At 39.0% G+C, this 27,226-nt stretch overlaps 6 protein-coding genes across 11 annotated transcripts in view; 3 read left to right on the forward strand and 3 right to left on the reverse strand.

Annotated features, from left to right (window-relative positions):
• cacnb4a (calcium channel, voltage-dependent, beta 4a subunit) overlaps positions 1 to 4,871 on the forward strand; it is a 30,059-nt gene extending 25,188 nt beyond the window's left edge. For both annotated transcript variants that reach the window (XM_084123157.1, XM_084123158.1), the window contains one exon: positions 91 to 4,871. In XM_084123157.1, the coding sequence (XP_083979283.1) occupies positions 91 to 354 (264 nt within the window). In that variant the 3' untranslated portion in view covers positions 355 to 4,871. The remainder of the gene's footprint in view (positions 1 to 90) is intronic.
• A 201-nt stretch (positions 4,872 to 5,072) lies between these two features.
• On the reverse strand, positions 5,073 to 8,534 carry LOC311088641 (high affinity cGMP-specific 3',5'-cyclic phosphodiesterase 9A-like). Its single transcript, XM_084122888.1, has 7 exons — positions 8,132 to 8,534; positions 7,963 to 8,055; positions 7,617 to 7,684; positions 7,424 to 7,526; positions 7,108 to 7,212; positions 6,837 to 6,983; positions 5,073 to 5,644 (listed from the first exon to the last, which is right to left on the reverse strand). The coding sequence occupies exons 1-7, from the start codon at positions 8,252 to 8,254 to the stop codon at positions 5,468 to 5,470; spliced, it is 816 nt and encodes a 271-aa protein (XP_083979014.1). The 5' UTR covers positions 8,255 to 8,534; the 3' UTR covers positions 5,073 to 5,467.
• Positions 8,535 to 9,166: 632 nt separating this feature from the next.
• On the reverse strand, positions 9,167 to 12,479 carry LOC311087869 (high affinity cGMP-specific 3',5'-cyclic phosphodiesterase 9A-like; the record flags this gene model as incomplete). Its single annotated transcript, XM_084121341.1, has 7 exons — positions 9,167 to 9,501; positions 10,004 to 10,063; positions 10,160 to 10,302; positions 10,663 to 10,765; positions 11,072 to 11,123; positions 11,265 to 11,414; positions 12,392 to 12,479. The coding sequence occupies 7 exons, from the start codon at positions 12,477 to 12,479 to the stop codon at positions 9,270 to 9,272; spliced, it is 828 nt and encodes a 275-aa protein (XP_083977467.1). The 3' UTR covers positions 9,167 to 9,269.
• LOC311088642 (uncharacterized protein) lies at positions 12,434 to 13,802 on the reverse strand. The gene is made up of 2 exons (XM_084122889.1): positions 12,852 to 13,802; positions 12,434 to 12,512 (listed from the first exon to the last, which is right to left on the reverse strand). The coding sequence occupies exon 1, from the start codon at positions 13,649 to 13,651 to the stop codon at positions 13,217 to 13,219; it is 435 nt and encodes a 144-aa protein (XP_083979015.1). The 5' UTR covers positions 13,652 to 13,802; the 3' UTR covers positions 12,434 to 12,512; positions 12,852 to 13,216.
• A 1,953-nt stretch (positions 13,803 to 15,755) lies between these two features.
• nifk (nucleolar protein interacting with the FHA domain of MKI67) lies at positions 15,756 to 18,128 on the forward strand. Its single transcript, XM_084121637.1, has 6 exons — positions 15,756 to 15,967; positions 16,235 to 16,363; positions 16,683 to 16,791; positions 16,878 to 17,089; positions 17,173 to 17,232; positions 17,494 to 18,128. The coding sequence occupies exons 1-6, from the start codon at positions 15,854 to 15,856 to the stop codon at positions 17,701 to 17,703; spliced, it is 834 nt and encodes a 277-aa protein (XP_083977763.1). The 5' UTR covers positions 15,756 to 15,853; the 3' UTR covers positions 17,704 to 18,128.
• Positions 18,129 to 19,283: 1,155 nt separating this feature from the next.
• clasp1a (cytoplasmic linker associated protein 1a) overlaps positions 19,284 to 27,226 on the forward strand; it is a 68,935-nt gene continuing 60,992 nt past the window's right edge. For 4 of the 5 annotated variants that reach the window (XM_084121819.1, XM_084121820.1, XM_084121821.1 and 1 more), the window contains exon 1: positions 21,325 to 21,660. In XM_084121819.1, coding sequence (XP_083977945.1) covers positions 21,466 to 21,660 — 195 coding nt within the window. In that variant the 5' untranslated portion in view covers positions 21,325 to 21,465. Of the gene's footprint in view, positions 19,401 to 21,094; positions 21,661 to 27,226 lie in introns of those variants that run through there. The other variant, XM_084121822.1, reaches the window with a different exon arrangement.

The following is a 27,226-nucleotide window of genomic DNA, read 5'->3' on the forward strand; positions in this document are numbered from 1 at the left end:
CTTGGGACTTAGCCAGAAAATGAGTTTTGAATATTTCAATATGCTAATTAGAACGTGTAGAAACAGCTGATATCGGTGACCTTTCAACAGAGTCAAAGAAATAAAAACAGCAATCACATCAGCGACAACTCTCCAATGGAGCGACACAGCTTGATGACTTCCGATGAGAACTACCACAACAACGAGCGGCAAAAGAAGAGTAATAACCGCCTGTCCTCCAGCTCCCAACAAAGTCGAGACCACTACCCTCTTGTAGAGGAGGACTACCATGATCCCTATCAAGACGCATACAAACCTCACCGCAACCGGGGCTCCCCTGGGGGCTACAGTAACGACTCGAGACATAGACTCTGAACATCCAAACTAGTACAGCCAGAGCTATGAGATATCTCTCATGTAATTGTGTTAGCTCTCTCTGAAAATGCAGTGCATTGCGTTCACTCTGGCACAGATTCCCATCTATGGGCTATCTTAACTAAAGGCAAAATCCAAGCACCCGGTCCATCTATTTAAGGCAGTTGTTTGCAGCCATGAGCATCTTTTGTTACTGTAGGCAGTTGGGGGTGCTGATTTTATCTGCAATGGTTGAGATAATATGCTCTCCAGGGGGGGTGAGAACTATAGCACCATATGTTCCATCCAATTTCTCCTATTTGAGGCCTAAGCTCTGCATCTAATTGCTAACCAAAGCCCTGCACTGTCTATATTCGCGGGACTCTGTGGTGGCATGCTAATTTTCACCCTGAACTAGTGCCGGCATGCAGAAATGCTCAGCGGTGCCAAGAGCCAGTCAGCACAGAGCCTTTTTGCACGATTACAGTAGCCAATGGAACTGTCATGCATTTACTGGTCTGTTTCTTCCTGTCTTAGTATATTTTTGGTGGCCCAGAGTCAGACAGCCTCAGGTCCGGAGCAGAAAGCTTCATAGGTGCCAAAATCTAAGAGGTTTCTTTTCCCCTGGTCTTATTTTCGTAGTCAGACACTTTTCAAGCAGAATACAAAATGTTGCAACAAATTGTCCTTTTTTATGCACACCTATAGTTCGCTCAGCGCTTTCCTCAGGCCTTCATGTGAGATGCTGGCTGCGTCCGAAAGCTTAAAAATGCTGCCAGCGGAGGATGCATTCCGAGGTAGGAAGGCATCCAGACAAGTCCGAATCCAATGCTAGCTTAATTTCCTGTTTCGTGAGATAGCTTAATCTGATTGATTTTTTTAAAGGCAGGCAGCATGTAGCCTTCGCTGCCTTTGATATCCCACAATACTGTGCGTTCCATTCTGTGACAGTTGAGCTAAAAAATAAAGATGGCATCTGAAAGTTGCGATTGGTAGTCAGTTTGGGTGTAGTTCTACACTTTTGGCCAACTTTTTCAACTTTTCTAGCGAGAAATCACTAATTGTAGCGATTAAGTATTTGCTTAGTTATCACCAAAGCTTGCTCTATTTTGCTGTAGATCATTAAACCGTTACGCTGCCTCAGAAGTCTGTCCGTAATCAGTTTTGTTAGGTACATTTGTGTGCAAACGCTGCCTACAAAGTCACTGCCTGATAAGGCACGAGGCAACTAGTCAGCTGCCTAAGTTTCGGACGCAGCCTCTATTGCAAAGAAATTAGGCCAGACAAGCCGTATCAGGTGGATTTATCACTTTAAATGACTCCATTATTTGGTAATAACAGTAAATTAATGAATCCCATGAAACCTATCAAAATGTCCAGATCATATTTCACCCAAAATTATTAAAATAATTCATTATATCTATATAATTTTCTTTATGCTGTATAATTATACCTTTTTTTTTTTACTTTAATTATATATATATCTATATCATAAAATTATAACTTTTTTTTCTTTTGTGAAATGTGACCTGAGCATGTTTTGTGAGATTCTCAGGAGTTTGGTTTGAGCTGCATATTACATTCTATTTTCTGACTGAAATGGCACAATACTGTGTATCATAGAAATATGTGGCAGCTGAGTGGAGATCCATTCTGTCATTGAGTCATGATAAAGTTCCCCTGCCCTATTAAGCTTTATGAAACAGTCATTGACTGTTATGACTACTTCTAATCTTGAACTATTTAGTGTGTGCCTGACCAATAGTATAGTCTCTGGTTGCTGTAGGAGGTACGGAGTATTAGAATTAAAATGAGACTTTAGAGAAACTAAGATGCAACGTACAAGCTGTAAAAGGAAATGCATTGTTTTGTCACGGGTTGGCTTGCAGCACGCATGGCGAGACGTAGGACTCATTATTTAGAAATATGTAACACTCAGCAAACCAATGTAATCCATAAAAGAGAACTGACAAAGTACTGAACTGAAAAGGGAGTATATACATCACCAATATAACGATGCACAGGTGATAATAATATATAACCAAGGAAACAAACGAGAACATAATCAGCAACCAAGGAATCTGAAACTAAACAGTTCAGGGAAACAGGAACTAAAGGAAATGAACCAGAATATTAAAATAACCCTGCGTCCGAATATGCCTACTTCCATGCTATTTATGGGCGAAAAACTGTATGTGATCCGAGTAGTATGTCCGAAGTCATAGTATTCATAAAACATAGGCGAAAAGTACCTGGATGACCTACTACTTCAGGCGAGATTCCGTAGTGCGCGTTTGATGGACACTTTACTATCCCATGAGGCCACAGGAGAGGATTTATGAATGGCAGTGAAGCGATGCAACTGACGGCGTATGTCATATGACAATGACAAAATGGCGGATGTAGTACATCCAAATTTCATTCATACTACATAGAACATACCTTTTTAACCATTGCGAAGTAAGTTTCAAACCAAATGTAGTACCTACTATATAGTATGCGATTTCAGACGAAGCTTAAGAGTCCATAACACAAAACACAGCGTGAAAGCTTTATCTGTAAAACATGTTTTTCTTTAATTATTTTCATTGGGCCTGTTTGCAAAAAGCTGTTCACTCACTGTATTTCTACATTGTGAAGTGAAGTGCTCAGATGAACAAATCATGCATTCTGCCTCTGCATGTGCAAAACTACTTGGTTGTGCTGATGGTTTATGTAACTGACTTTTTTCAATTTCATTTTTCTTATTTGACAATTCTCCGTCTCATTGTTATTTGTCTTTTTTTTATTCATTGTGATAAATGGCTCCAGACATACTTCTATTTGATGTTAGCACAGTTATTTAAATGTTGTCTGGATCTTGACATTTGCATTTTTTCTCGACTCGTTTCTTGGTATTACAAATCACAACAGTTCTGCGATCTGACTTGATTACCTTAATTGTGTTGTGTTGTGTGTGCGTTTGTAATGCACAGAGAGAGAACAAAAGCAGTGTTGATACTTATCCTTCAGTGGCTTCATATAGTTGGTTTAATCATATCTGAGTGTTAATACTATATGTTTTACATGTGATTGGTGTGGAAATGACTGGATTGACCCAGTTTCCATCCTTCTTTAAGTTCTACCTGAGAGCGGTTAGCCTATATGAAGAGGTAGCTTTGATAGTAATAAACTACTGGATTTGCTATGTGCAGAACCAGTGAGAAAGAAATGATGTCTGTCAGTAGGCTATTTTCAGAATATACTGTACGTAGCATTAGATAACATTCAGTGAACGTTTTTTTAAACGTTTCTTACTGGAGTTGAGGGGCCAGTAGAAGTCGATGTAGTTTGGGTAAAGTGTCCTTATTCTCTGATCACTGCCACCCCCATTCCCCCTGCCCACCTCCATTATCCATGTGCAATATTTCATAAACTATTATAGAAAAAACACAATTAATTTGTCCTGTTTAAAGCAGGTTCAGTACCATTCTCTGAGTCACATAGAATGTGAGGATTCAAACTATAAATGGGTTTAATTGGGACCTTATTGGGCTACTGGGAACCAGCTGACTAACAGTATTGTTATGAAATTATTTATAGTTAAAATTACAGTTGACTGTTGAATCGTGTGTTTAAAATAACAATCTAGACATTATTTAGTCTCTTTATGAAACCTCTTTCTATTTGAGGACATTGTCAGATTAACTAATAGTTAATATATATTGTTGTTTCCAGATGTACATCATTTTTGGGGGGTTTTGTTTTTGGTAAAGAAACAAATTTTTGTGTATATTTCATAATTACATCTCAAGGTCCTTTGGTCTACATTTTAAATTTCAATTATTTTTGGTGTCAGTATTGTAGCCAACACTCAGGACCAGCATTGCTTTATACATCAATCAAGACATTCCCTGTTAGTAACTTTATGCCTTAACTTTTTAATAAGGTATTTTCTTTTCTTCTTTTTTTTACTTTTGCAAACAGAAAGTTTCTTTCTGTGCCTCTTTGAGAGCTCTGGGGATGTATTTAAATGTATTTTAAGCATATTCATCCTATATTTAGTTTTAAATGTCATTCTGTATGTGGTTAACTTGTTCAACAACTGATCAGACCTAAATTCATTTTGTAAAAACAAACGATGTACTTCCTATAATCACACCACTACCCCAGTAAAACCATGGTGAATGAGCTTCACTGACCCTTCTATCCTGAGAATCGATTTGTTTTTTTTGTTCCTCAGTGAAAGTTCTGTTTCATGCAATGGCACGTTGGTAAAGGACGATGAGAAATGAATCCAAAATAAATGACAGCCATTTACTATGCAAATGTGTACAGTGCTGCATGCTAATGCTTTACCTGCCTCTTACCTGCAACTTAATGGCTTCAGATGGAATTGTGGGTATTATTTGTGCAGGATGGTATTTGAGAGTAATGCAAAACTGCATGCATAATATTCCATTTGCATCATCAGATTAAAGAAACACTGTACGGTTTTTGGGAAATAGATGTGTAAAGAGAAGTAAGTTTTCTTTTGTAAAATAAATTTGAATGCAAAAGTCTTGTGATGTTTTCATTTCTGTTTTTGACCCATTGAAAAATCACTGGCAGTAAACCTGTGTGACCAGGATCTTACATTCCGTTTCAGACCTACTTCAGTCAATTATAACAATTTATTGAATGTAATTAGTGACATCTCTTATTTTCATAATTTAATGGAAAAGTTCAATTTTCAGCCTCCTCTCTTCTGGCAAAGAAATTGTAGCTTCTAGTAGCGCCATCCTCTGGGCTGACTGTGCATGTTCACTACATTCATTTACAAAGAAAAACAGTTCTCATTGTGATTTTACAATTGGTATTAAGCATTTTTATTCCAGATGCTGTCATTAAAGCAAAAAAAGTGGCGTGCAAAATATTCTGAAATTCATTACATTTTTCAATTAACTTATGCTGATAATATAATTTGTAATTCAATATTTTATATTAAATTAGAAAAAGGGAAAATAGTATTTTCACTTGTGTCCTCCACTATTAAAACGTTTATTTAATATATACAGTACATTCTGCTGGTAAAAGCATAAATAGCCTACGTTTACTTTAAGCCTTAAAGCACAGCTTTCATCATAGAATGAACATTTAACAGTGTGAGGTTAGATTACAGGTTGACTGGTTTTGTCGTCCCACTGGGTTCTGGATGAGCTTCTGGCTCTTTTGAGGTGCTGGGCTTGACCACCTTCTCACTCGTGGCCCGATTCTGTTTCTCCCTCTCCAGAGCTTTCTCCATCTCTGTGTAATAATCCAGGGCTTTCTGCACTGGGTCAATAATGTGTTGCTGTTAGAAGTAAGTGTTAAAAAATATATGTATGATCCAAAAAACTGCAAGAAGGAATATTCACATTTTCCAGTTTTTCGCGATTAAAAGCAACATTAGACAACATCGCATCAGACATGAGTGACAGCAGACTCTGAGTAAGTGATGCTTGACCACTTAAAAATATATATTATCATTATTTTTATTATATTAGCCAGCATGTCAGATCTCAACTAATCAAATTGCATGATTTAGCTTACATTATTTAAAGTTGATATTTAAAGTTGAGTGCAATTAACATGCTTGCGTAGAAGAAAAATGGCCGATCGTTTCGCTAGAAAAGACCCTTGTTCCTCGGCTGGGGTCGTGTAGAGCCTTTGAAGCTGCATTGAAACTGCAATTGGACCTTCAAACCGTTGTTAACCGTTTAAGTCCACTATATGGAGAAAACTCGGAATGTTTTCCTCAAAAACCTTAATTTCTTTTCGACTGAAGAAAGAAAGACATGAACATCTTGGATGACGTGGGGCTGAGTAAATTATCAGGAAATTTTCATTCTAAAGTGAACTAATCCTTTAAGCCAGGATTATACCCTTAGTTCAATTAGGACATTAAAGTGGCTTTAATAAATGTGCCTTTGAACAAACAATAATGGGTTTTCTCTAGTAATAGGCTACATCAGTGGTACACATATTGCGGTGCATTATGGATTGAATGAGTGCATTCGATAACGTCCACTATTGTTTAGGACACCGTTACAAATTGCTGTCTCCTCAAATAGTGCCCTATTTAAGGGTAGCCTAAGAGGCGATTTCAGAAATAGCCGAGAGTGGCCCTCCAGGAACTGAGTTTGACACCCCTGATTCTGATTTAAGGTAAGATAGGCTACCATAGGTGAAAAATCTAAAATCAGAAACTGTCAACAGTAAAAATAAAATAAAAAAATCAACATGTTTTTTGGAACAAATATTTAAATAATCATGTGAATGATACATTAACAAGCCCCTCCGTCAAATCCTTGAGAATATATAATGAATATAAAGTAAGACAATGCTAAAAGTGTGTGTTTTGGATATTTTTGTTCCACTAGTCTGAAAGAAGACATGTTTTGGAAGCAAAACAGCCCAAAATCTTTCCCTAAAAATGTTGATTACCTGATTACCTCTGAAAGTTACAGTATGACACAAACATGTTCCTCTGGGAACTTCCTCACCTCCAGACAGGGGAACAGATTAGCCAGTTCGATGAAGAGAGGAAAGAGAACGAAGCGTATGAAACCAGTCTGAGAAGACGGTTTGGTCACTTTGTCTCGATCCATGAACGGGGTGACAGGAAGACCTTCCAACTTCTCCATGTCACTCTGGACAAAGATTTCAGTTTATTGTTTAAAATGAAATGTGTACTGTACTGCTCCCAACATGACACTGACTCTTGATTATTATACAAAGTGCATAAAAACCAGATGTTAGCAATATTTACAGTACCTGATTGAAGAACTCCTGCAGCAGACAGTCCAGCCACGGTTCTGCCACATCCATGGGTCTCGCTTCATTGGAGATGTCACTTACTTTAATCATGATCATCATCAACTGCGAAAGAAGCAGCCGGACAGGAAGTGCCTTAAAGTGGATCATCGTCAACAACAGTCCTAAACACTGAATGCTTATTGCAGCTAAACTAGATTTAAACAACATTTTTCGTTTTCCTGTGTCACACTCGCCACCATGATGCTATAGGGTGAAATAGGTGGTTGTCAAGGTGTTGCTATGTGGTTGCTAGGGTCTTCTGGGTTGTCCTTACCACATCTCTGTGATCCTTGTTGCTGAAGTCGAACACAGGGAGAATGGTTTTGAATTTGTTGAGGATGTCTGTGTGTCTGGTCATATCAGTAGCGAGAATACATCTGCAGTAATGATAAGTAGTTCAGTTTCAATCTAGTGTTTGGTTTAATATGGATATAGTTGTTAAGAATGAAGATGAATAAACAATATACTTAATTATGCCTTCTCTTATTCTTTTGTAGTGCTCTGTCGACAGGTTTCGGAAAATGTTGCTTTCATTCTGAAAAAGAATTAATGATATTTCTTGCTCATAGAAAATGTGCATACTGTGCATATACATACTGCATACTACAGAATTAGTATTTCCATACCGTGAATTTTGAAGGGCTATAAATGGTTAAATATATGCTAAATATAAATATTTTTTAGTTTAAAATGTAAAATTCATATCAGTGCAAGTCAAAAAAAAAAAAAAAAATCAAAGTTTAAATTTACATTTATTCAAAATATGTATTTAAAAACTTGTGATTGTGATTCATATCTTGAACAAAAGCTTACATTTTCCAGGATTTCAAAGGCTACAGCGCAGTGGTGATTTTCCAGTGGGGAGATGTCATTGTATCTCATGGCAAGCTCAGTTCGGGCATTAATCTGAAACAAGACATAGTTCCATCAGTTTACTCTTTATTACTGAACTGCAGCAGAATTGTGACAACGTCCATCTCACCTGGTAGGCGTTGTTGTAGCCGGTGTGATCTAGATCGTGACAGACGGCTGAGGTCAGCATGATGAGGAGGTCAATACTGTCAATCTTGCTTTTGAGATCTGTTAGCCATATCAGCCCATACATCTGACAAACAAATGGACTCTGATAATAGTAGTAAGGATTTCTCTTAGTGGGCCAATTCAAAAGCAGAGTTAAAAATCTATAAATGAATTATTTATTATAATTATATAGGCCTATATGAATTTATATATTATATATTAATATTTCTTTTTATATAGAGATACCATATTTAAAGAGTAATTCATATATCATTTATATACAATAATTTAATTTGTATTTAAATTCATATTTATATACAAATTACATTATTGTTAATTACGATATGCAACTAGCATAAGGATGGATGGATGGATGGATGGAACGATGGATGGATGGATGGAACGTTGGATGGATGGATGGATGGATGGATGGATGGATGGGTGGATGGATGGATGGATGGATGGAACGATGGATGGAACGTTGGATGGATGGATGGATGGATGGATGGATGGATGGATGGAACGATGGATGGATGGATGGAACGTTGGATGGATGGGTGGATGGATGGATGGATGGGTGGATGGATGGGTGGATGGATGGATGGATGGATGGATGGATGGATGGAACGATGGATGGAACGTTGGATGGATGGATGGATGGATGGATGGATGGATGGATGGATGGATGGAACGATGGATGGAACGATGGATGGATGGATGGAACGTTGGATGGATGGGTGGATGGATGGAACGATGGGTGGATGGATGGATGGATGGATGGATGGATGGATGGAATGATGGATGGAACGTTGGATGGATGGGTGGATGGATGGAACGATGGATGGAACGATGGGTGGATGGATGGATGGATGGATGGATGGATGGATGGATGGATGGATGGATGGATGGATAAATGACTTACCTACAACCTTCACTGACCTTCAAAAACATGAATTACAACACATACACAACAATTTTATTTTATTTATGGCTTTGATAAACAACAATCATCCACTGGATAGACTGATTCTAGTAAAATTACAATGAACATTTTTGGCAGGTATGAGTGAAATGATGGCTGTGTGGGGGCATGATATTTATCAATCAAGCAGATTGAGAAGAAATCCTGAAACGCTGATTGCACCCGCTCTTACCATCTGAGTGACACAGAAGCAGTGCTTGAAGTTGTGGAAGGGGATGTTATTGTAGCGTCGGTACACTTCATAAAGAAACTGCTGCAGCACGTCCAGCTCAATGTTGAAGGTGGAGATGAAGTCCAAATCTGTGTACATCACCTGGAGCAGCACCATAATCTCAGCATCCTCCCATTGCCTGCAATAGCACACAATCTTTATTTGAGGCTAATTTAAAATGAACAGGTTTATTTTCCTTAGAAGGATCTAGTTGTGTTAATCTGAAGCTAAAGCCTGGTTTCAACAAGATGAAGATGAAGGAAGACTATTGCATTAATGAACACTGAGCTCCAGCCTTTTGCTCACAAGAAGTGCTTTTGATTTGTAAAGCACAAACAGGACCATTGATATTGATATGAGGCCCTTCGGGCAGATGAAAGGCCTGACCTCTGCCGTGTTCTTTATGCTTATTTTAGAAGTGCTGTGCTCTGCTTCACTAACAATTTCCTATTCATGTATGACAGGTGCAGGACTTTGATGTGTTTCAGCAACTGGGTAAAACTCCAAGTTTTCCTTTTTTCTTTTTCCAAAAATGTTCTTAACTATTATGTATAGTGAACATAAGAAGGAAAAGAAAGTATGAAAGTGTGTCTATGTGCTTTTCTGTCTGAGAAACACTTCACTATCTAGGAAACACTTACCAGTTATCAAAGGTTGGTGTTTTAAGATACTGTCTCACCTTTTCAGAAACCTCCAAAGAACTAGAGAAAATAAATCAGAAGCAATTCTTTTATTTCTTTTTTTCTTTTTTCTTTTTTAATTGCCTATTACACATTTGTAAGTGGCAGGAATGTCACCTCATTTGGAGGAACTTTTCCCTGACATGCTCACACTCCTCACGGGTCTTGCGCAGGGTTCTTTTATGGTAGAAAGGGGAGGGCTTGTGGGTGCCTTCCGACATGTCCTTAAACAATCCCAGCCAGCTCAAGTGCTCAACACTCTACAGAGATAGACATTATTTTATGAAGTGGATGCTGCACACTGGTGGTGGTTGAGGAGAGATTACCTGATATGATTGTAAAGTGCTTTGGGTGTACAGTAGTACATATGAAAGCACTATATAAATGCCTCATTCATTATACTTGGAAAACTTTTTGTACTGGTAGAGAGATTAAAATCTTGAATTAAAACAAAAAAGAAGACACAAACACTACAGATAGATAAATAAGGATAGATAGATAGGTAGATAGATAGATAGGTAGATAGATAGATAGATAGATAGATAGATAGATAGATAGATAGATAGATAGATAGATAGATAGATAGATAGATAGATAGATAGATAGATAGATAGATAGACCTCAAGTTTCTCTCTGAACGACTCCACCTGTCTCTTCATCTCATACACAATGGCAGGAGTCTCTGCTGCCTCAGTTAGAATTTTTTTCTCCAGGCTCTGTAACCTGTTCAAAAGAAAATTATGCTGTGAAATAATAATAATTTTCTCCAAAGATTTTTATAAGACTCATAACATGTATTGTATTTTTTGAGTGAAATAAGAGCCGGACGTTGTAGCACATATAAAATGTGTTGGCCAACTTTCAAAGCCCAGTCCTCTCGCCAAAACCCCGCCTCTAAAGACATGTCAGCCAACCTGATGTCAGTAATACCGAATGCACAAAATGATTGACAGGCTGATGACTGTTTCTGCGTGCTATTCTAAGGCACGGCTATTGATTATCCCCCAAAAAAGTCCCAACCAACCTTACCTTTTCTCCATAGAAGAGAGGTCAAATCCCAGAGCAACGGCAAGCTCTGAACCTAAAAGAGAGTGTTCAACATGATCCAAATATAGTGGTTATATGTGACATCTATAATGCATGTACTAGAAAATGATGTTTATTCATAAGTTTAACAGTACAATAACTCTAACTCTCTGGTGGAGAATACCTAACAGCTCACTGTTGCAGTCTGCAGCAACCACTTCCAGCTTATAGCAGGACTGAGGACTGTTGGGAGCCAGCTGAGGGGAAATATTAATGATATTGCCTTTAGTATTATAGAGTTTTAAGATGTCATGAGGTCCCGCTTCAGCTGCAGCTCGGAAAAGATCTGTGATGACACACACAGACATTTATTATTAATGTTTCAGATGTAATTCATCATCATATTTCTCATCTTCATGAATGAAGTACAATGGAAACTTCCTCAATTCATGTAATTAACGCACTTGAATATTGGTGCCATATGGTCCCTTTAGGGCACTGCTTGGCACTTGAAGTCTGGTGTACTGTCAGCAGCACCTGTGACTCAAGCTGTCTAACTGAAGTATGATGGTTTATTTGTTTATGAGTCTAATCTGTGACTACAAATTCATCCATGCACACTGAGTCAAAATACGGAAGATATATAAAAAGTTAATTAAAGCTCTGATAGGTCTCTAAAGAACTGAATACTTATAGATTAAACATCCTCTGAACATGTTGTAGCCTATTAGCTATCCAAGTCAGAATAGCTCTTCATATGGGCTCGCTATAATTGAGAGGTCCTGATTAAAGAAGCCTGGCTGTTGCAGTGCCCTTCAGAATGAGATTGAGAACAGTCCTCAAGGATGTTTTCAGCAGAATAAAGGCTAATGAGGGTGGATGGATAGATGAGCCAATTTGGTCATAACAAAAACGTATTTTCATAAAAGAAATCCTATTTGATGTTGATGCATGAATTAAAGCTGCAGTCATTCATAGAGCGAGACTACTTTTACAATCTACTTTTTTAATCTGATAATCTATATAATATAATAATGCATTATATAATAATTACATTTTATATAGTGAATAATTTACATTCATTTAATTTTAATAAATGTAGGCTTTTATTTTTATTGGTTAAGCAGTTCAACATTCATCTCATTTCAATACACTACAATATTCTTTGGAGATATTTAACTTGATATATTTTGATATTTGAGCATAATATTTAACTGCGTGCCTTGAAGTACAGCACACCAAAAAACTTGACAATTTATTGTTTAAATAAGTATAAAATTCCAGTCAGACTAAAAGAAATGGATCATTTGAGACAATCCTTACCTTTAACATCTTGTGCAGGACAGTCAGTGGGAAACTCAGCTTGTTCTGGTCTTCCATTCACAGTAAAATAAATGATTTTAGTTGCCATGTCAAGTGATGCCCTGCTGCACTCTCACCTTTGCTGAACAATATGTGTACAGTGTTACATCAGTGATTCAGCCTATCGTTCATTCAAAACCCCGCCCCCTTTTACAACATCTCTACAGTCCAACCCCTTCATCCTCAACCCTGCTCTGTATTTCTGAAAGTTATTAATTCTGTACCTGAATTAATTTTTTTTTTAATGGATTTTAAATGCTAAATGTTTTTTTTTTATTAATCTCAGTGTGCTTATTAATAATTAGTATTAGTATTAATATTATTTTTCTTTCACATTTAAAATCATTGTTTGTTTGCAATTAGCCTACATAGGCTAATTCTTAGAAATGGCTTAAAATTATGATTATTTTATATAACGTACCATTTTTGCAGCTGATCATCTATTGTGTGTTCAAATGGCTAGTTCAAGTCACTTTAATAGCTTAAATCCTTTAATAACTGTTGGGTGAACAAGTAAATCCACACTGGCATTGTCAGGGTTCTGCCCTGGTAGCCTTGTCTGTGTTGTCCTGGTTTCATGTTTCTATGTTTGTCTTGTGTTTGAGCACATGGCTCTGTCTTGGTCTGTGTTTGCCATGTGCTCCTTATGTCCCGCCTCCTTGTTTCCTGTTACCACGCCCCCTTGTTTAGTCCACTTCTTGTCCTCATTTCACTTATTGTGCTCACTTGATCCTCATGTGCTCTGGTCCCTTTATATTGTGCCCCTTTCCCTCATGTCTTTGCTGGTTAGTTTTGTGTATGTTTGACATTGGTGTCCATTCCAGAGACGTTGGTGTCCGTGCCGGAGACTTTGGTGTCCATACCGGAGACAGTGGTGTCGGTGCCGGAGATGTTGGTGTCCGTGCCGGAGAAGTTGGTGTCTGTGCCGGAGACGGTGGTGTCCGTGCCGGAGACGTTGGTGTCCGTGCCGGAAATGGTGGTATCCATTCTGGAGACGTTGGTGTCCGTGCCGGAGACGGCAGTGTCCGTGCACTTGTCTGTGCCGGAGACGGTGGTATCCGTGCCGGAGTTGTTGGTGTCCGTGCCGGAGACGGCAGTGTCCGTGCACTTGTCTGTGCCGGAGACGGTGGTATCCGTGCCGGTGTCGTTGGTGTCCATCCCGGAGAGGTTGGTATCCTTGCTGGAGACGGTGGTGTCCGTTCTGGAGACATTGGTGTCCATGCTGGAGACGTGCCAGAGACGTTAGTGTCCGTGCCGGAGACGTTGGTGTCCATGCCGGCAAAGATGGTGTCCGTGCCGGAGACATTGGTGTCCGTTCCAGAGACGTTGGTGTCCGTGCCGGAGACGGTGGTGTCGGTGCCGGAGACGTTGGTGTCCATTCCAGAGACGTTGGTGTCCGTGCCGGAGATGTTGGTGTCCATTCCAGAGACGTTGGTGTCCGTGCCGGAGACGGTGGTGTCGGTGCCAGAGACGTTGGTGTCCATGCCGGAGAAGCTGGTGTCTGTGCCGGAGACGGTGGTGTCCGTGCCGGAGACATGCCAGAGACGTTGGTGTCCGTGCCGGAGACGTTGGTGTCCGTGCCAGAGACGTTGGTGTCCGTGCTGGAGATGGTGGTGTCCATTCCGGAGACGTTGGTGTCCGTGCTGGAGACGTTGGTGTCCGTGCCGGAGATGGTGGTGTCCATTCCGGAGACGTTGGTGTCCGTGCTGGAGACGTTGGTGTCCATTCCGGAGATGGCAGTGTCCGTGCACTTGTCCATGCCGGAGACGGTGGGTGGTGTCCGTGCCGGCAGTGTCCGTGCACTTGTCTGTGCCGGAGACGGTGGTATCCGTGCCAGAGTCGTTGGTGTCCGTCCCGGAGAGGTTGGTTGTCCTTGCCGGAGACGGTGATGTCCGTTCCGGATACGTGCCAGAGACGTAAGTGTCCGTGCCGGAGACGTTGGTGTCTGTGCCGGAGACGTTGGTGTCCGTGCCTGAGACGTTGGTGTCTGTGCCGGAGACGTTGGTGTCCGTTCCGGATACGTGCCGGAGACGGCGGAGATGTGCCAGAGAAGTTGGTGTCCGTGCCGGAGACGTTGGTGTCCATTCCGGAGACGATGGTGTCCGTGCCGGAGATGGTGGTGTCCGTACACTTGTCCGTGCCGGAGACGGCGGTGTCCGTGCACTTGTCTGTGCCAGAGACGGTGGTATCCGTGCCAAAGTCGTTGGTGTCCGTCCCGGAGAGGTTGGTGTCCTTGCTGGAGATGGTGGTGTCCGTTCCGGAGACATTGGTGTCCGTGCTGAAGACGTGCCAGAGACGTTAGTGTTCGTGCCGGAGACATTGGTGTCCGTGCTGGAGACGTGCCAGAGACGTTAGTGTCCGTGCCGGAGACGTTGGTGTCCGTGCCGGAGACGTTGGTGTCCGTGCCGGAGACGTTGGTGTCCGTACTGGCGACGATGGTGTCCGTGCCGGAGACATTGGTGTCCGTTCCAGAGACGTTGGTGTCCGTGCCGGAGACGGTGGTGTCCATTCCGGAGACGGTGGTGTCCATTCCGGAGACGTTGGTGTCCGTGCCGAAGATGTTAGTGTCCGTTCCGGAGATGGCAGTGTCCGTGCACTTGTCCATTCTGGAGACGGTGGTGTCCGTGCACTTGCGTTTGTGATATTACGTTTTGATTTGATGCGGAAGGACTCCTTCAGAAGGAGCACCAGGCTAGCTGCAATTTGACAGTGCACGCAACATTTTTTTTAACAATTGCCTACCATCGCGCTATCATTGGTATTAATTAATTAATTTTTGTAATCTATCTGAGGTGCCGGAACGCAGTTCCGGACCATTCCGGCCCACTTTAACCCCTGGGTATAGGCATAGATTCAGAGGCATAAGGTAGGCTACTGTAACAGTGCAACAATAATAAAACAATGCATTGACATTTACTTTTTACTTTTGATACTTTACTTTTAAAAACAAGTAGGCCTACTTCTGTACTTTTACTTAAGTAAAAATTGGTCTTTACAACTTTTACTTGTAACGGAGTGATATTTGACCAGTATCTGTACTTTCACTCAAGTAAGGAAGTTGTGTAGCTACTTTGTCCACCTCTGCTGGCATATAACTTACTCGAGTCAAAGCAATTGTCTAACTGTATAATAAAAGTTTTAGTATTATTTAGTTATTATGATAATATTTATTAAAACACAATAACTATACAATAGTAAAAATATACAATCAATCTATACCATACGAACAATGAAAGAAGAGAAATAAGTTAAAAAAAAGTTTTAAACGTTTTAGATATAGCGGACTTTTATTTTAGTGGACTTTTATTGTGACGTTTCCTGAACGAAGCAGCCAGTTTCCTGAAAGAAGAGCAGCGTGGTTTAGAAGAGGTTGTACGACACTAGGTCCAAAACGCATTTATTTCACCAATTTTATATTTAAATATGACAGAAGGCAAATCATCAGAGAAGCCGGCGAAAACCCTGCTGGCTTTAAATCCAAAGGAAGAAGCAGAGTTTCATAAGAAAGTCCAGCAAGCGAAGAAACGTCCTCAAAAGGTATGATGCCTGGCCATGTGGCGTGAGTGTAGCCGTACAAACATTTAGCTTCATATTGAAGCATGGTTACAGCTGAATCTGTCATCTAATCAGTCGTCTTTATTAGCCAGAATTAGGTTCGGAAAGAAGAATCTTCTTAATAGATCTAATGACATTAATTTACTAAAGTCTTATGCTACCATTTTGTTTTACTTGACTGTTTTGTTGACTTGCCTATTTTAATATGTTGCATTGAATGTGATTATTAATTATGATTTTCGCCTTCAGGGTCAGTCACTTTCTCCAGGAGTAATATATGTTGGTCATCTGCCTCGAGGATTGTGTGAGCCTCAGTTGAAGTCTTACTTCGCGCAGTTTGGGAAAGTCTCGCGATTAAGAGTTTCCAGGAGTAAAAAGGTATGACGTGCTTGTAGGCTAATTGTAGTTCACGTGTTTTACAATCCACGTTCTCTGTACATTTAATTAACGTATTTAATAAAACTTATATAATTTATTTATTATTAATAATGGCACAATATGAAAATTACCCATGGCATTTGTTGCTTTGGGTAAGATAACTGTGCCGACAGTAATCTGGTACATTTAGCTTATTGCCAACTCCATGTTGCTGTGCAATGAAACCCATGTGCCAACACTTTAAACACACAATAGTCATACTAGCAAGTAATGCTTTGAGATTTTAACTTGAGTATTATTAAATTGTCATCTTTCATAGACCGGAGGGAGCAAAGGATATGGATATGTGGAGTTTGAGTGTGATGAGGTGGCTAAGATTGTGGCTGAGACCATGAACAACTACCTTATGGGAGAACGGCTCATAAAGTGTGAGTTGAGAGTGATTTGAAAGATTTTCCATGAATATTTTCTTACATGGTATGTTTTGTAAACATTACTGTTTTGTCCTGTTCAGGTCATATGATACCACCCGAGAAGGTCCATGAAAAGCTCTTTGTTGGCTCCAAGATGATCTTCAGGAAGCCAAAGCAGCCTGCAGTTACCCGGTACAACAAAGAACATGCGGAAGATGATCTGAAGAAAGTTGGTGCCAAGCTTTTAAGTAAAGAGTCTAAGCTACGCAAGAGACTGGCAGCAAAAGGCATTGACTATGATTTCCCAGGATTTGTAAGTACTATGTTTTTTTTGATCAGAACTTTTAAGATGCTTTATTCTATTGTGTTTTAGTGTGACCATGTTGTTTTTTTCAGGCAGCTCAGATTCCTGCAAAGAAGTCTCAATCAGAAGCAGATGTTTCAGTATGCAGTGAGGTACGCTCAAGTCTTTTAATATTTTTTGGTTCGTTTTCTGCACTGATTTTGTGCATAGCCTTGGCACATACTGAAAATTACCTCAGTTGTAACCATTGACTGGAGTAAGATAATTGTGCCAACAGAAAATGGTACATTTTAAGCTTATTGTCAGTCAGTGTGACTCACAATGAAACCCATGTGCCAACAGTTATTGTAGAAAATGTCTAAGATATGTAGTCTTGCACTGTTAGCGTTTAAAGACAATTTATTTGCATTTAGGATGTCACTCCAGTGTGCACCCCATCAGTTTTGGAGAGGAGGAAGTCGATCAGAGTTGAGAATGAGGATGATGATGACGAAATAATCATCAAAGTCAAAACAGCCCCAGAAGACAGCAAGGATGTGGAACATAGTGAGGAAGAGTCTGATGATGATGATGAGGAGGAGGAGGAGGAGGAGGATGATACCGAGGAGGAACAAACAGCTTAATAAAGACTTCAATCCTTGATTTTAGAAGGGATACTGGACTCACTTTCAGAGCCGTTTATATGTGATAAGTTCTCAGTCCTCCCCTAAGGCTGGAGAAGAAGAGGACCAAACACATTATCCTGGTCATTAACAATCTGTTGGTTTTAGGTGTTTTATGCAGATGTTGTATCTGTGACCTTTATGGGGACAATGTGGTCTCCCAGAGGTTTCTAAAATCAGATTGATTGTGCAATACACACACTAGATGTGTAGTGTTACTTGGAAAATTAAATGGCAGGATGGATATCATTCTATTTCTGACAAATTTTGATATGATGTATACTGTCCAGTACTATCTTCAGACATGTAGCTTTGCAAAATTGTTAAAATGTGCTTAAAACATTAAAGGTGTATCAAATAAATATCATTAATGTTTTTTACAGCAATTTTTTACTAAACAATGATGTGTGTGTGTAAATCGTCGCTCTGAAGGTGCTTATACATGTAAGTTAAGTGGTATTGTGGAGAAAACGGATATCAATAAAAAGTGCTCTTCTCAGAACAACCACTAGATGGAGCCAGGGAGTCGTTTCCATTGTTTTAGGTTAATGTTATGGCAAGCCGTATTAACATTGTGTTTCTTAAAATGTACTAATATGTTTGTGTTACTAGTATACATGGTAACTAATTTATTAATCTAGTTAAAGACAAGCTGTTCATTCGATACTGTAAAGTAGCAACTAGCATCTATTTAAATAGTACTTCTGTATTTTGTTAATGGTAAATTACAATGCTAAATTGTAAAAAAATGCAGTATTATACTATATTTTGTACATTTGTACAAATGTACAAAATATAGTATTACAGATGAACACTTCATTTATAATTAGTATTATAAATGAACACTTTTTTTCAAATGAAAATGTAAAAACGGCAGGATTTACAATGCTGATAACCATTAAAATGCGTCATCAGTCTGTGAAAGGGGTCCATCCAGTCTCTCTCTCTCTCTCTCTCTCTCTATATATGTATATATGTAAATAAAATTATTAAAGATTAGTTCAATAAAAGTTTAATTAAAAAGTTCCCAAAAGCAACACATTTTTATTAACTAGTTGAAAACAATGCTTGTCGCTATTAGAATGCTTACTAGGAATTAAACAAATACATAGTCTATCAGTAACAAATACATGCTATATGTTTGAGGAATCAATGTTAAATTGGCCTGCCATAAAGGTTCATTGTTTTAACTACACAAGGAAAAATGACCATGTGGCTGCGAGACAGAAGGAAACCAGGGGATTTCTAATATGCGGATGTAAACAAAATATATGTTGGTCAGTGTGTAGATAAACACTCAAAAATAAGAGCCAAAATCGCTAATTACAAAGGTAAAGGTGCTTTTAGAGAAATGACTCCCATACATGCATAACAAAGGGACAAAGGCACAGCCCACATTTTGAAGCAATTGCTAGAAAAATCATAAAGTCATAAAAAGAAACATGTTTGTCATGGTACATCGTTTGTATCAAAGCTGTAAGCGGATTGTACATTAAATCGATAGTAGAACAGAGGTGTGTGGCGCATGCGCATTCCGGCTCCATCATTGTGTCTGTCTAGTCTACAGGAGCAGCCAGCAACAGAGAGACAAACCTCGTTTACCTTTAGTAAACCAACCCGTGTCATTTCACACAGGAACCACCGCTAGATTCGGCAGAGTGAGTAAATAACCTATTATTTCAACCAAGCTTGTTGTTTACATGTGCCGGCTTGGTCTAAATCGCCGGAGTTTTTACAATTTATTCGGTCGGCTAGTAAGAGCTAGCATAACCGGCTAGATGATCAATGAAAAAGAAACAAAATCATCCCGATATGATATGAAAACACTTGATGATTAAATACTGATTCAGATTTCATAAAAAGAGTGTTGGTATTTGAATTGTTAGCGTATATAATAGACAATAAGATATTTTAAAGCCTGGACTTCATTTAGGGTGAATGACAGATACTACGTGAGCTTCAATTACATTGATGCTGATGAATGATCTGTCATTCACTTTGTTTGAGCCTACGATACTTTATTATTTTTTATTTATGTAGTATATCAGTTCTGTTGTATACACAGGTGATTTTGCTTTGAATTATAACACGTTTTCACCAAATACTGGAGAGTCTTGATGTAATCAAATGCCTGTGATGTTTGAGGGAGGCATAGGTAAATCATGCTCGACATCATTTAATTACTATGCAGTGTGTGTGTGTGTGTGTTTTACATTAAGGTGCCGTCACTATGACTCAAAGATGAACTCGTGTGTGCAGATTTTAATAAATGGAAAATTAGTCTCCTCCCACCATTGTGTAGCTTAGATACTGTTTTGAAGTACAGGCACAGACTTGTAATGTAAACTAAGCAAAAACAAATCTGCTTGTGACAGTGAAGTTAGAAAACACACACATACAACGAGTCGTCGGACCAAATGTCTGAGACCACTAGTGAATCAGTTACAAAAATCAACATACACAAAATCATCTGTTTTGTATTTTTCTGTATTCAGTCTGTATAATAAATTGAGTGAAAAAGTTGAATTTAAAAATCGGTTTATATTTGTTTTGATGGTCTGCAGGAACTAGTTTGTGCTTTAATTTTTTGCTCATTTCATGAAGTATTTCAGAAAAATTGGATTCCTGCGAGCATCAGGTAATCTACTTAACAGAGTAATACACTTTGCGGTGACCAACTGTGATTGCAGCCAGATTATTCCCATGATGCCTTAGGAGATTTTTGTCTCAATGCAGTATCCTAGTGATGGCATTACTGCTCTTGTTGCGGTTGTTCTGTGAAATTTCACAGACGAAATCCAGTAATTTCAATTGGAATCTGCGCGGTTGTTGCGTGAGGGCGAAAAAGTTCCCTAAGCAGATTTCAGTATAGCTCACAGTGAGCTGTGCTTTATACATTGATACGCTATGACTAGACAATTTTTGTCCTAAATTTTGCTAACATGTCCTCACCTTTACTCGCATAAGCTATTGTATGACTTCAAAAGGCTCTGAATATAGTACTCAAATTGTATGGACTAATATGTGTCCTTTTTAAGTAAATGGGTTTGAAATGTTATAAGGATGAGTTAATGACAGTTTTAATTTTGGGGCGAACTATCCCTTTAACCCGTTGGAATTCCTCTCTTGCTGTATCCCACAAAGCTGTGCAGCTGATGCGTGGTGGTCAGCAAACAAATAGTTAAGATAATGCAATCCGGACTTTGAGTTATGTCACCACCATCAAAGGGCTTTTCTGCTTTTCTCATAAGTGGCTGCTGAGCTGAGCTGACAAAAAATAGTCTTGCCGCACTGGCATTTGATATCCAGAGGTGGTACTCGACTAATAGCTCTCTTTTCTCATCCTGAGCAGGGAGGACCTCTGAATTATGAAGCAATGCTCCGCCGGACCCTCTCTCTCCTGCTCTAGTTACCACAACTCCTGCCGCTGCCGCTGCTAGTGGTTTGGCTGCCTTCTAAAGGGACAAAAAGGAGAAGTTGCAGTCCTCATCAGCTGTTGTCTAGTCACATATGGTGCATCGCTTGAATTCCCGAGTTGACATCCCTACCGCTCAGCTTCTTGCCACCCCGTGGCACTCATAGGATTCATCAACACGGGATATAAAAAAAAAAGAAAAAAAAAGCGTGTGCTCTTGTTTTGCCTGGATTGCATACATTAAAGGCCATTTTTTTTTAGTTTTTCCTCTCCACTGCCACACGGGTGGTGGCAGGACATCGTAGGCCATGGAACCCAACATGGAGTACTGTCTGACTCAGGTGCTACAGAAGGATGTGGCCCGCAGGTTGCAGATGGGTCCGGAGCTCATCGACTACATCACAGATTCAGACAAGTGTCACGACCTGGAGAGTGACCAGACTGCGCTGGATAAAATGGTGGACGGTATCGCCACATCTTGGGTTAACTCCAGCAACTTCAAGGTAAGAGGCATTTTATACCATTTAAATGCTTAACTGTAATTTTCAGCAGGTTTGATGGACTTTTTAAGACTGTAAATGGTGCAGGGTGATTTTTCAAGTGCGCTGAATATTATGGGTTACAAAGCAAGGGCTTTTCTTTTTGAATTCTCCTTCAGGCAGTTGTCTGGCATAGAATTGAGGGGTTGAATCGATCCCTTGAGCGAAACAGGGCAGGCTTTTGAGGTCACTGGAACATTTACAGGCCTTCATTTTGACATATTCCAAGATCAGACACAATGAGAGACTACACTTTATGTCCACGTCTTTGGAAGATGATTGAGCATTCGTTCACCCAGAAATGAAAATTCGGTCATCATTTGCTCACCCTCATGTTGTTCCAATCCTGTATGTCTTTCTTTTGTTGAACACAGAATAAGCTTGGTGAAATGTTTTGCATGTAGTTACAGCTAATGCAAAAGACCTTACCAGAACTCAGGCTGACCTTAATGTTGTTGTTATTATATTTATACATGATTATTTATGCAATAGGTGTCTTATATTGAATGCTGTCTACAGTAGACATTTAAGAAGACTGTAGGGTGAAATGTGATGGCTTATACTCAATTACTGGTTGGTTTCATTTTCAAGAATATCAAACTCTAACACCAGCAATTAATGGAGACAAAGTGTTTCATGGGAATCATGCCAAAAATCCTCTTAAGAAGCAACTACGAGAGATTTGTATTTCAAATCTTTCGCCTTGACCTCATAGCATTGCAGTGCTGAGGCAGAGCCGCCCATCAGTTTTTTGTTTTGCGTAGGTTTTGTTGATTGTAAGATATTATTTTGACAGTGTTCAGAGGCTGTTTATCTTTGATGTCACTTCCTCGAGGTGCTTGTAAACATAGAGTAGCAATTATGTCAAGCAGTTCGCGTCATGAAGCGCAGCTCTGCTACTTTTTCTATTCATTTCAATGCTGTGACCTCATGCATGTCAAAGAGACAAAGAAGGATTGCACAACAACTAGTTATAGTAACATAATAGCCAAATAAAAAGCGCAATAAAATCATTGCAATATTCACAATGTTGCTTCATTTTATATTGTCAGCAAAATCATTGTGAATATATTGTGATTGTTTGATATATATCGCCCAGCCCTAATAGCTTTCTTAGTAATGCTTTCAATGGCATTTTTTTGGGGATGTCAGTAACCATTCCGTTGCAACTGCCTGAGAACAAATGATTTCGCTCATGTTGCATTTTATTCACAAGCACCAGCCTTGACGGAGACAGCAATTGATGTTGAGAGTAATGTGGAAAGTATTCGGGCAGGGTTTGGGTGAGGTTGGCCCTTCGTGTGAGATGTGTCCGTATCAGAAGACAGTTTGGTCTTTGAAGTAATGCTGACTCTGTTACTTTACATGCTTGACAGTGCTTGACAGCTTTGGCTTCATCATGTTTTAGGTTGTAGCCTAGTTAAACAAAATTGATTAGCTGACTCATCCAAAAGTTGCGTGTTAAACTTTTTTTTAGTTGATGACTTTGTAGACTATGATAGAAAAGCAGTGTTTCCCATACGTTGATTTATTTGTGGCGGCCCATCACAAATAGATTATTATTATTATTATTTTTTTACTATTTAAAATGGGTAAAACCGTACTTTATTGTAGAGCTGCGTGCAGTGTGTTGACTGGCTCAGCACCTCTCTCTCACATTACAGCGAAGAAATTAAAACTTGGGGGTGTTTCTCAAAATGCGTTCCTCTGTGTACTTGCATTCCCATGGAAACTTCATCAGTCACAGATGTTACTGACAAAGAAGACTGGCTGACCGAGTTTACCAGGACTTTAGTAGTAGGTTACCAGGAGGTTAGTAGTATGAACACTGTCATCTGCACAAATTTGTCCAAAACTCGTGCATTAAAGGGATGGTTCAGATTAATCTCAACCTAGGGTCCTTTGCACCGTGACCTCGAGCCAAACACCCCCCCCCGAAGCTTTTTTTCCCTTGATCGAACATTATTAAAGCTTTAGAGATATCAGCCGAATGGCTTAGTTCAGGTGCTAATGGATCCAAGGTTGTATTTCGATTATTAGTAAATTACCCCACTAATAATGCCCAGAATGGTACCAAACTTCTACCGGATGGTACCGGATGTCGAGGTCACTTCCGTGATTTGGGAAAAGCCCGTAAAAGTCCTGGCAGAAAGCGATGCATAAGGATGTAGCGTAACAACGAATAAAAAAAAAAATTCCGAATTGTTGACAACTTGGTGTTAACTAATAATTGTTGCAAACTGGTACTACCAACAAAATATTATTGCATTCCTGGAACTGGGCGTCGTTACACTACATCATTATGCATCGCTTTCTGCCAGGACTTTTACGGGCTTTTATCTTTTTATTCGGCTGATATCTCTAAATAAGCTCTAACTTTAATAATGTCCGACCAAGAGAAAAAAAGCTTCTGGGGGGGGTGTTTGGCTCAAGGTCATGGTGCAAAGGACCCTAGGTTGAAATTACTCCGAACCATCCCTTTAAAGTTAACCCTGATAAGAGTATCTATGTTCTTAACACAACGCTGTCAATTGCAGATACCTCCTCAAATAAGTTATTTACAAGCATGTAAGGGGTCTAGCAACTAAGGACAAGCTAATGTTAGAATACATTTGGGTTGTTGATGTACTTAGGCTAACTGATATCGACTGTAATGTTAACTTCAACTCTGACGCTGAAAGTTTGCGCCTTCAATCAAGATGAATATTGAAAAATATTTTCCAAGAATAAAAAAGCCACATCCTGAGGAGGCACAAACGGTATCAGAAACAGAGTTAGAAACTTACACGGCAGGAAAGCTGAACAGTCCGACCTGTATGATTAGCTATCGAGTTAATTTGATTCAATATTTCCAGGCTTCAATCAGTGCTGCATGAGGCAGCTGAAACAGATAGAGAGGGACTCAGGAAGAGATCGATAATGAAGAGAGAGATTCCCTTATGAAAGCGCATTAGAATATTTTTCTGAAAGCCCCGTAAAATAGCATGATCAACAAACGAAGGGTGCAAAATGTGCAATAAATAGGAAGGCTATCATGTGGGGAGATGTTTAATTATGTAAATAAAGTTTTTCCCAATTTGAAATATTTGCATTGGAGCATATTTTTGGGTTTTATATATATATATAATAATTATAATTAGTCCAAGGGAAGTACCACCAAAAATAGAGTGTAAGTCTGTGGGAAACACTGAAAAGGTTTTGTTCTCTTGGTTGTGGTCATTCCTTCACTGTTCTGATAACCCCATTACGTGATAGGTTTTACCAGAATTAAAAGCTTTTGTGGTTCTATTGGTGTTTTTGTACAGCTTAAAACTGATTATTAAAGCCTTTTGTGCTTTATTAAAGAGCAAATCATGGACTGACATGTTTGCACCACAATGATGTTTAAATGATTGTTAATGCAGTCTAGACTTTCAATCCAAAGACCTGTTTAGCCAGTGAAGGACAAAACGCTCTCAACGCTTCTTATCATGCAGGATCTACCTAACCTAACCCTAACTCTAGATGTTGCCTATAAATCAGCTAGGCTATTCAATGTCTATTCATCTTAGCCCAAACTTTCTGCCTCTGCCCAAGTTATTTTATTATTATTTTTATTTAATTTTTTAATTAGTGAGTTAATTATTTACTTAGGTGTAATGGGGATGGACAAAATTCAGCATTTAATAATTCAGTTTGAGTTCATTATGAATTTGTATTGAATTTGACACACCATACATAATCGGAATTGACAGGAAGAGGAATTTATTCTATTGCAACTAAAAGTCCACAATAAATGTAATCATTAATGTTGACTATTCATTCCGTAATTTGTGGAATATATATTATATCATACATGCAGTCATCAAAACAGATTTTGATTTTGCCATATAGCAACATTTTTTTTTTCAGATTAATTAATATAAATGAATTAATATATTATATTATATTAATTAATATTATTAATAGTAATATAACATTAATTAATATACCGGTACTTGAATGTTGATTATATGATATATTGAGCTAAATCCATACAAATGTTCTAATAGTATATTTGTAAAAACAATTGCATAATTCCTCAATTCTATGCTGGTTTTTCTGTACTGGTTATTGATAAAATTTTTGTGAGAAACTACAATTACAACAATATAAATTATAGACATTTCCATTTGAATTACATTTCTAGCCTATATCTATTCAAACTCAATTCAAATTCAGGCATTCTCAGTTTAATTGAATGGCTCACATCTATGTTTCCACACAATCAGAGCTGATATCTGTCAACCAGTCCTGTAAATGAATTTCAAATTTGTCTGCAGCAAACCACTCAAGTTGCTTAAGAGCAGCAGAATATTCTGTCTTTAAGCAGCTTACAGAGGAAATGTGGCCGACTCGGGAGAGAGAGGAAAATGGAGGGCAAGAGACTGTCATTTTTGTCACGCTGGTGCTATAAGACCTTTCAACCACCCTTGACTTTATAACAGTGGGGCGTAGATGTGACTTCCATAGAAATCAGCTGTTGTGTACGGGACCTCCCTTTAACCATTGTTAAGTGTTATATTTTGCATCCAACAAAAATGTTTAATCATTTTCTGTCTTTTTAACTGTTCTCTATATCCCCAAAACGAAATTCTCATGGCTGGACACAAGCTTTTTGGCATAGCAGCTGTCGCTGGCTTAATCGCTAATTCACTTTCAGATGGTTTGTAAACGGTTTAGTGTTTTCTATATTTACATGTAAAACTATGACAGATCTAAGTTTTAAGTTTGATAAAATAATTTTGTGGTATAAAATTGAACTAATCCATAGGAAATTGACCACATTTACTTCATACACATGCCTGTGTTTCCCAGAAGCATCATGATCCTGAGTTGATCAAAGAGACCATGGTGCCAGTAGTTTCTATGAGTGACGTATGCTTATGATGGCTTTGGGAAATGCAGCCCTGGTCTTATTGTGAACGATGCATTGCACACATTATTCCAAAGGAAAACAATAGAAAACACTTTTCCCGATCTAATCAATTACCAACAGATAAAGTCAAGTCCCACCCTGCATTCTTTCTCATTCAATATCCCCTTTTATTCTGAAATGTCACATTATGGAAATAAAATGGATTGGAAGTATCTTTTGTGCCACTAGCAGCAACACCAAACAAAACCTCAAATCTAATGGTTTTGAATTCATCAGTGTTTAAGCTTTTTAGGAAGTCATCCTGCCACTGGCTTACTTATAGTTTTCTTTAAACATGAATCAGAGGAACTTAAGACATGTAGTAAACTGACAGGCAATGGCATTGGTTCAAAACGTGTTCATGTTAGTTAAACATTTATCAGCATCATGCCTTGTTTTGAAGCGCTGTAGTGGAGAATGCTGTTGTCATTTGAGCAAGGCTCAAGGTTTAGTAGGCCGCATAACCTCTTGTAACGTTTGTTTAGTCAGCATGCGCTGGAATGTCGAGTTGAGAAGTCATCCTATGTTTGGTAGGTGGACCCTGCACATTATGTCATCATGCTTTCGGCGTGTGCGAGAATGAATTCAGGAAAA

This window comes from Abramis brama (assembly GCF_963993115.1).
Source record: "Abramis brama genome assembly, chromosome: 8".
In the NCBI taxonomy this organism is placed as follows: Eukaryota; Metazoa; Chordata; class Actinopteri; order Cypriniformes; family Leuciscidae; genus Abramis; species Abramis brama.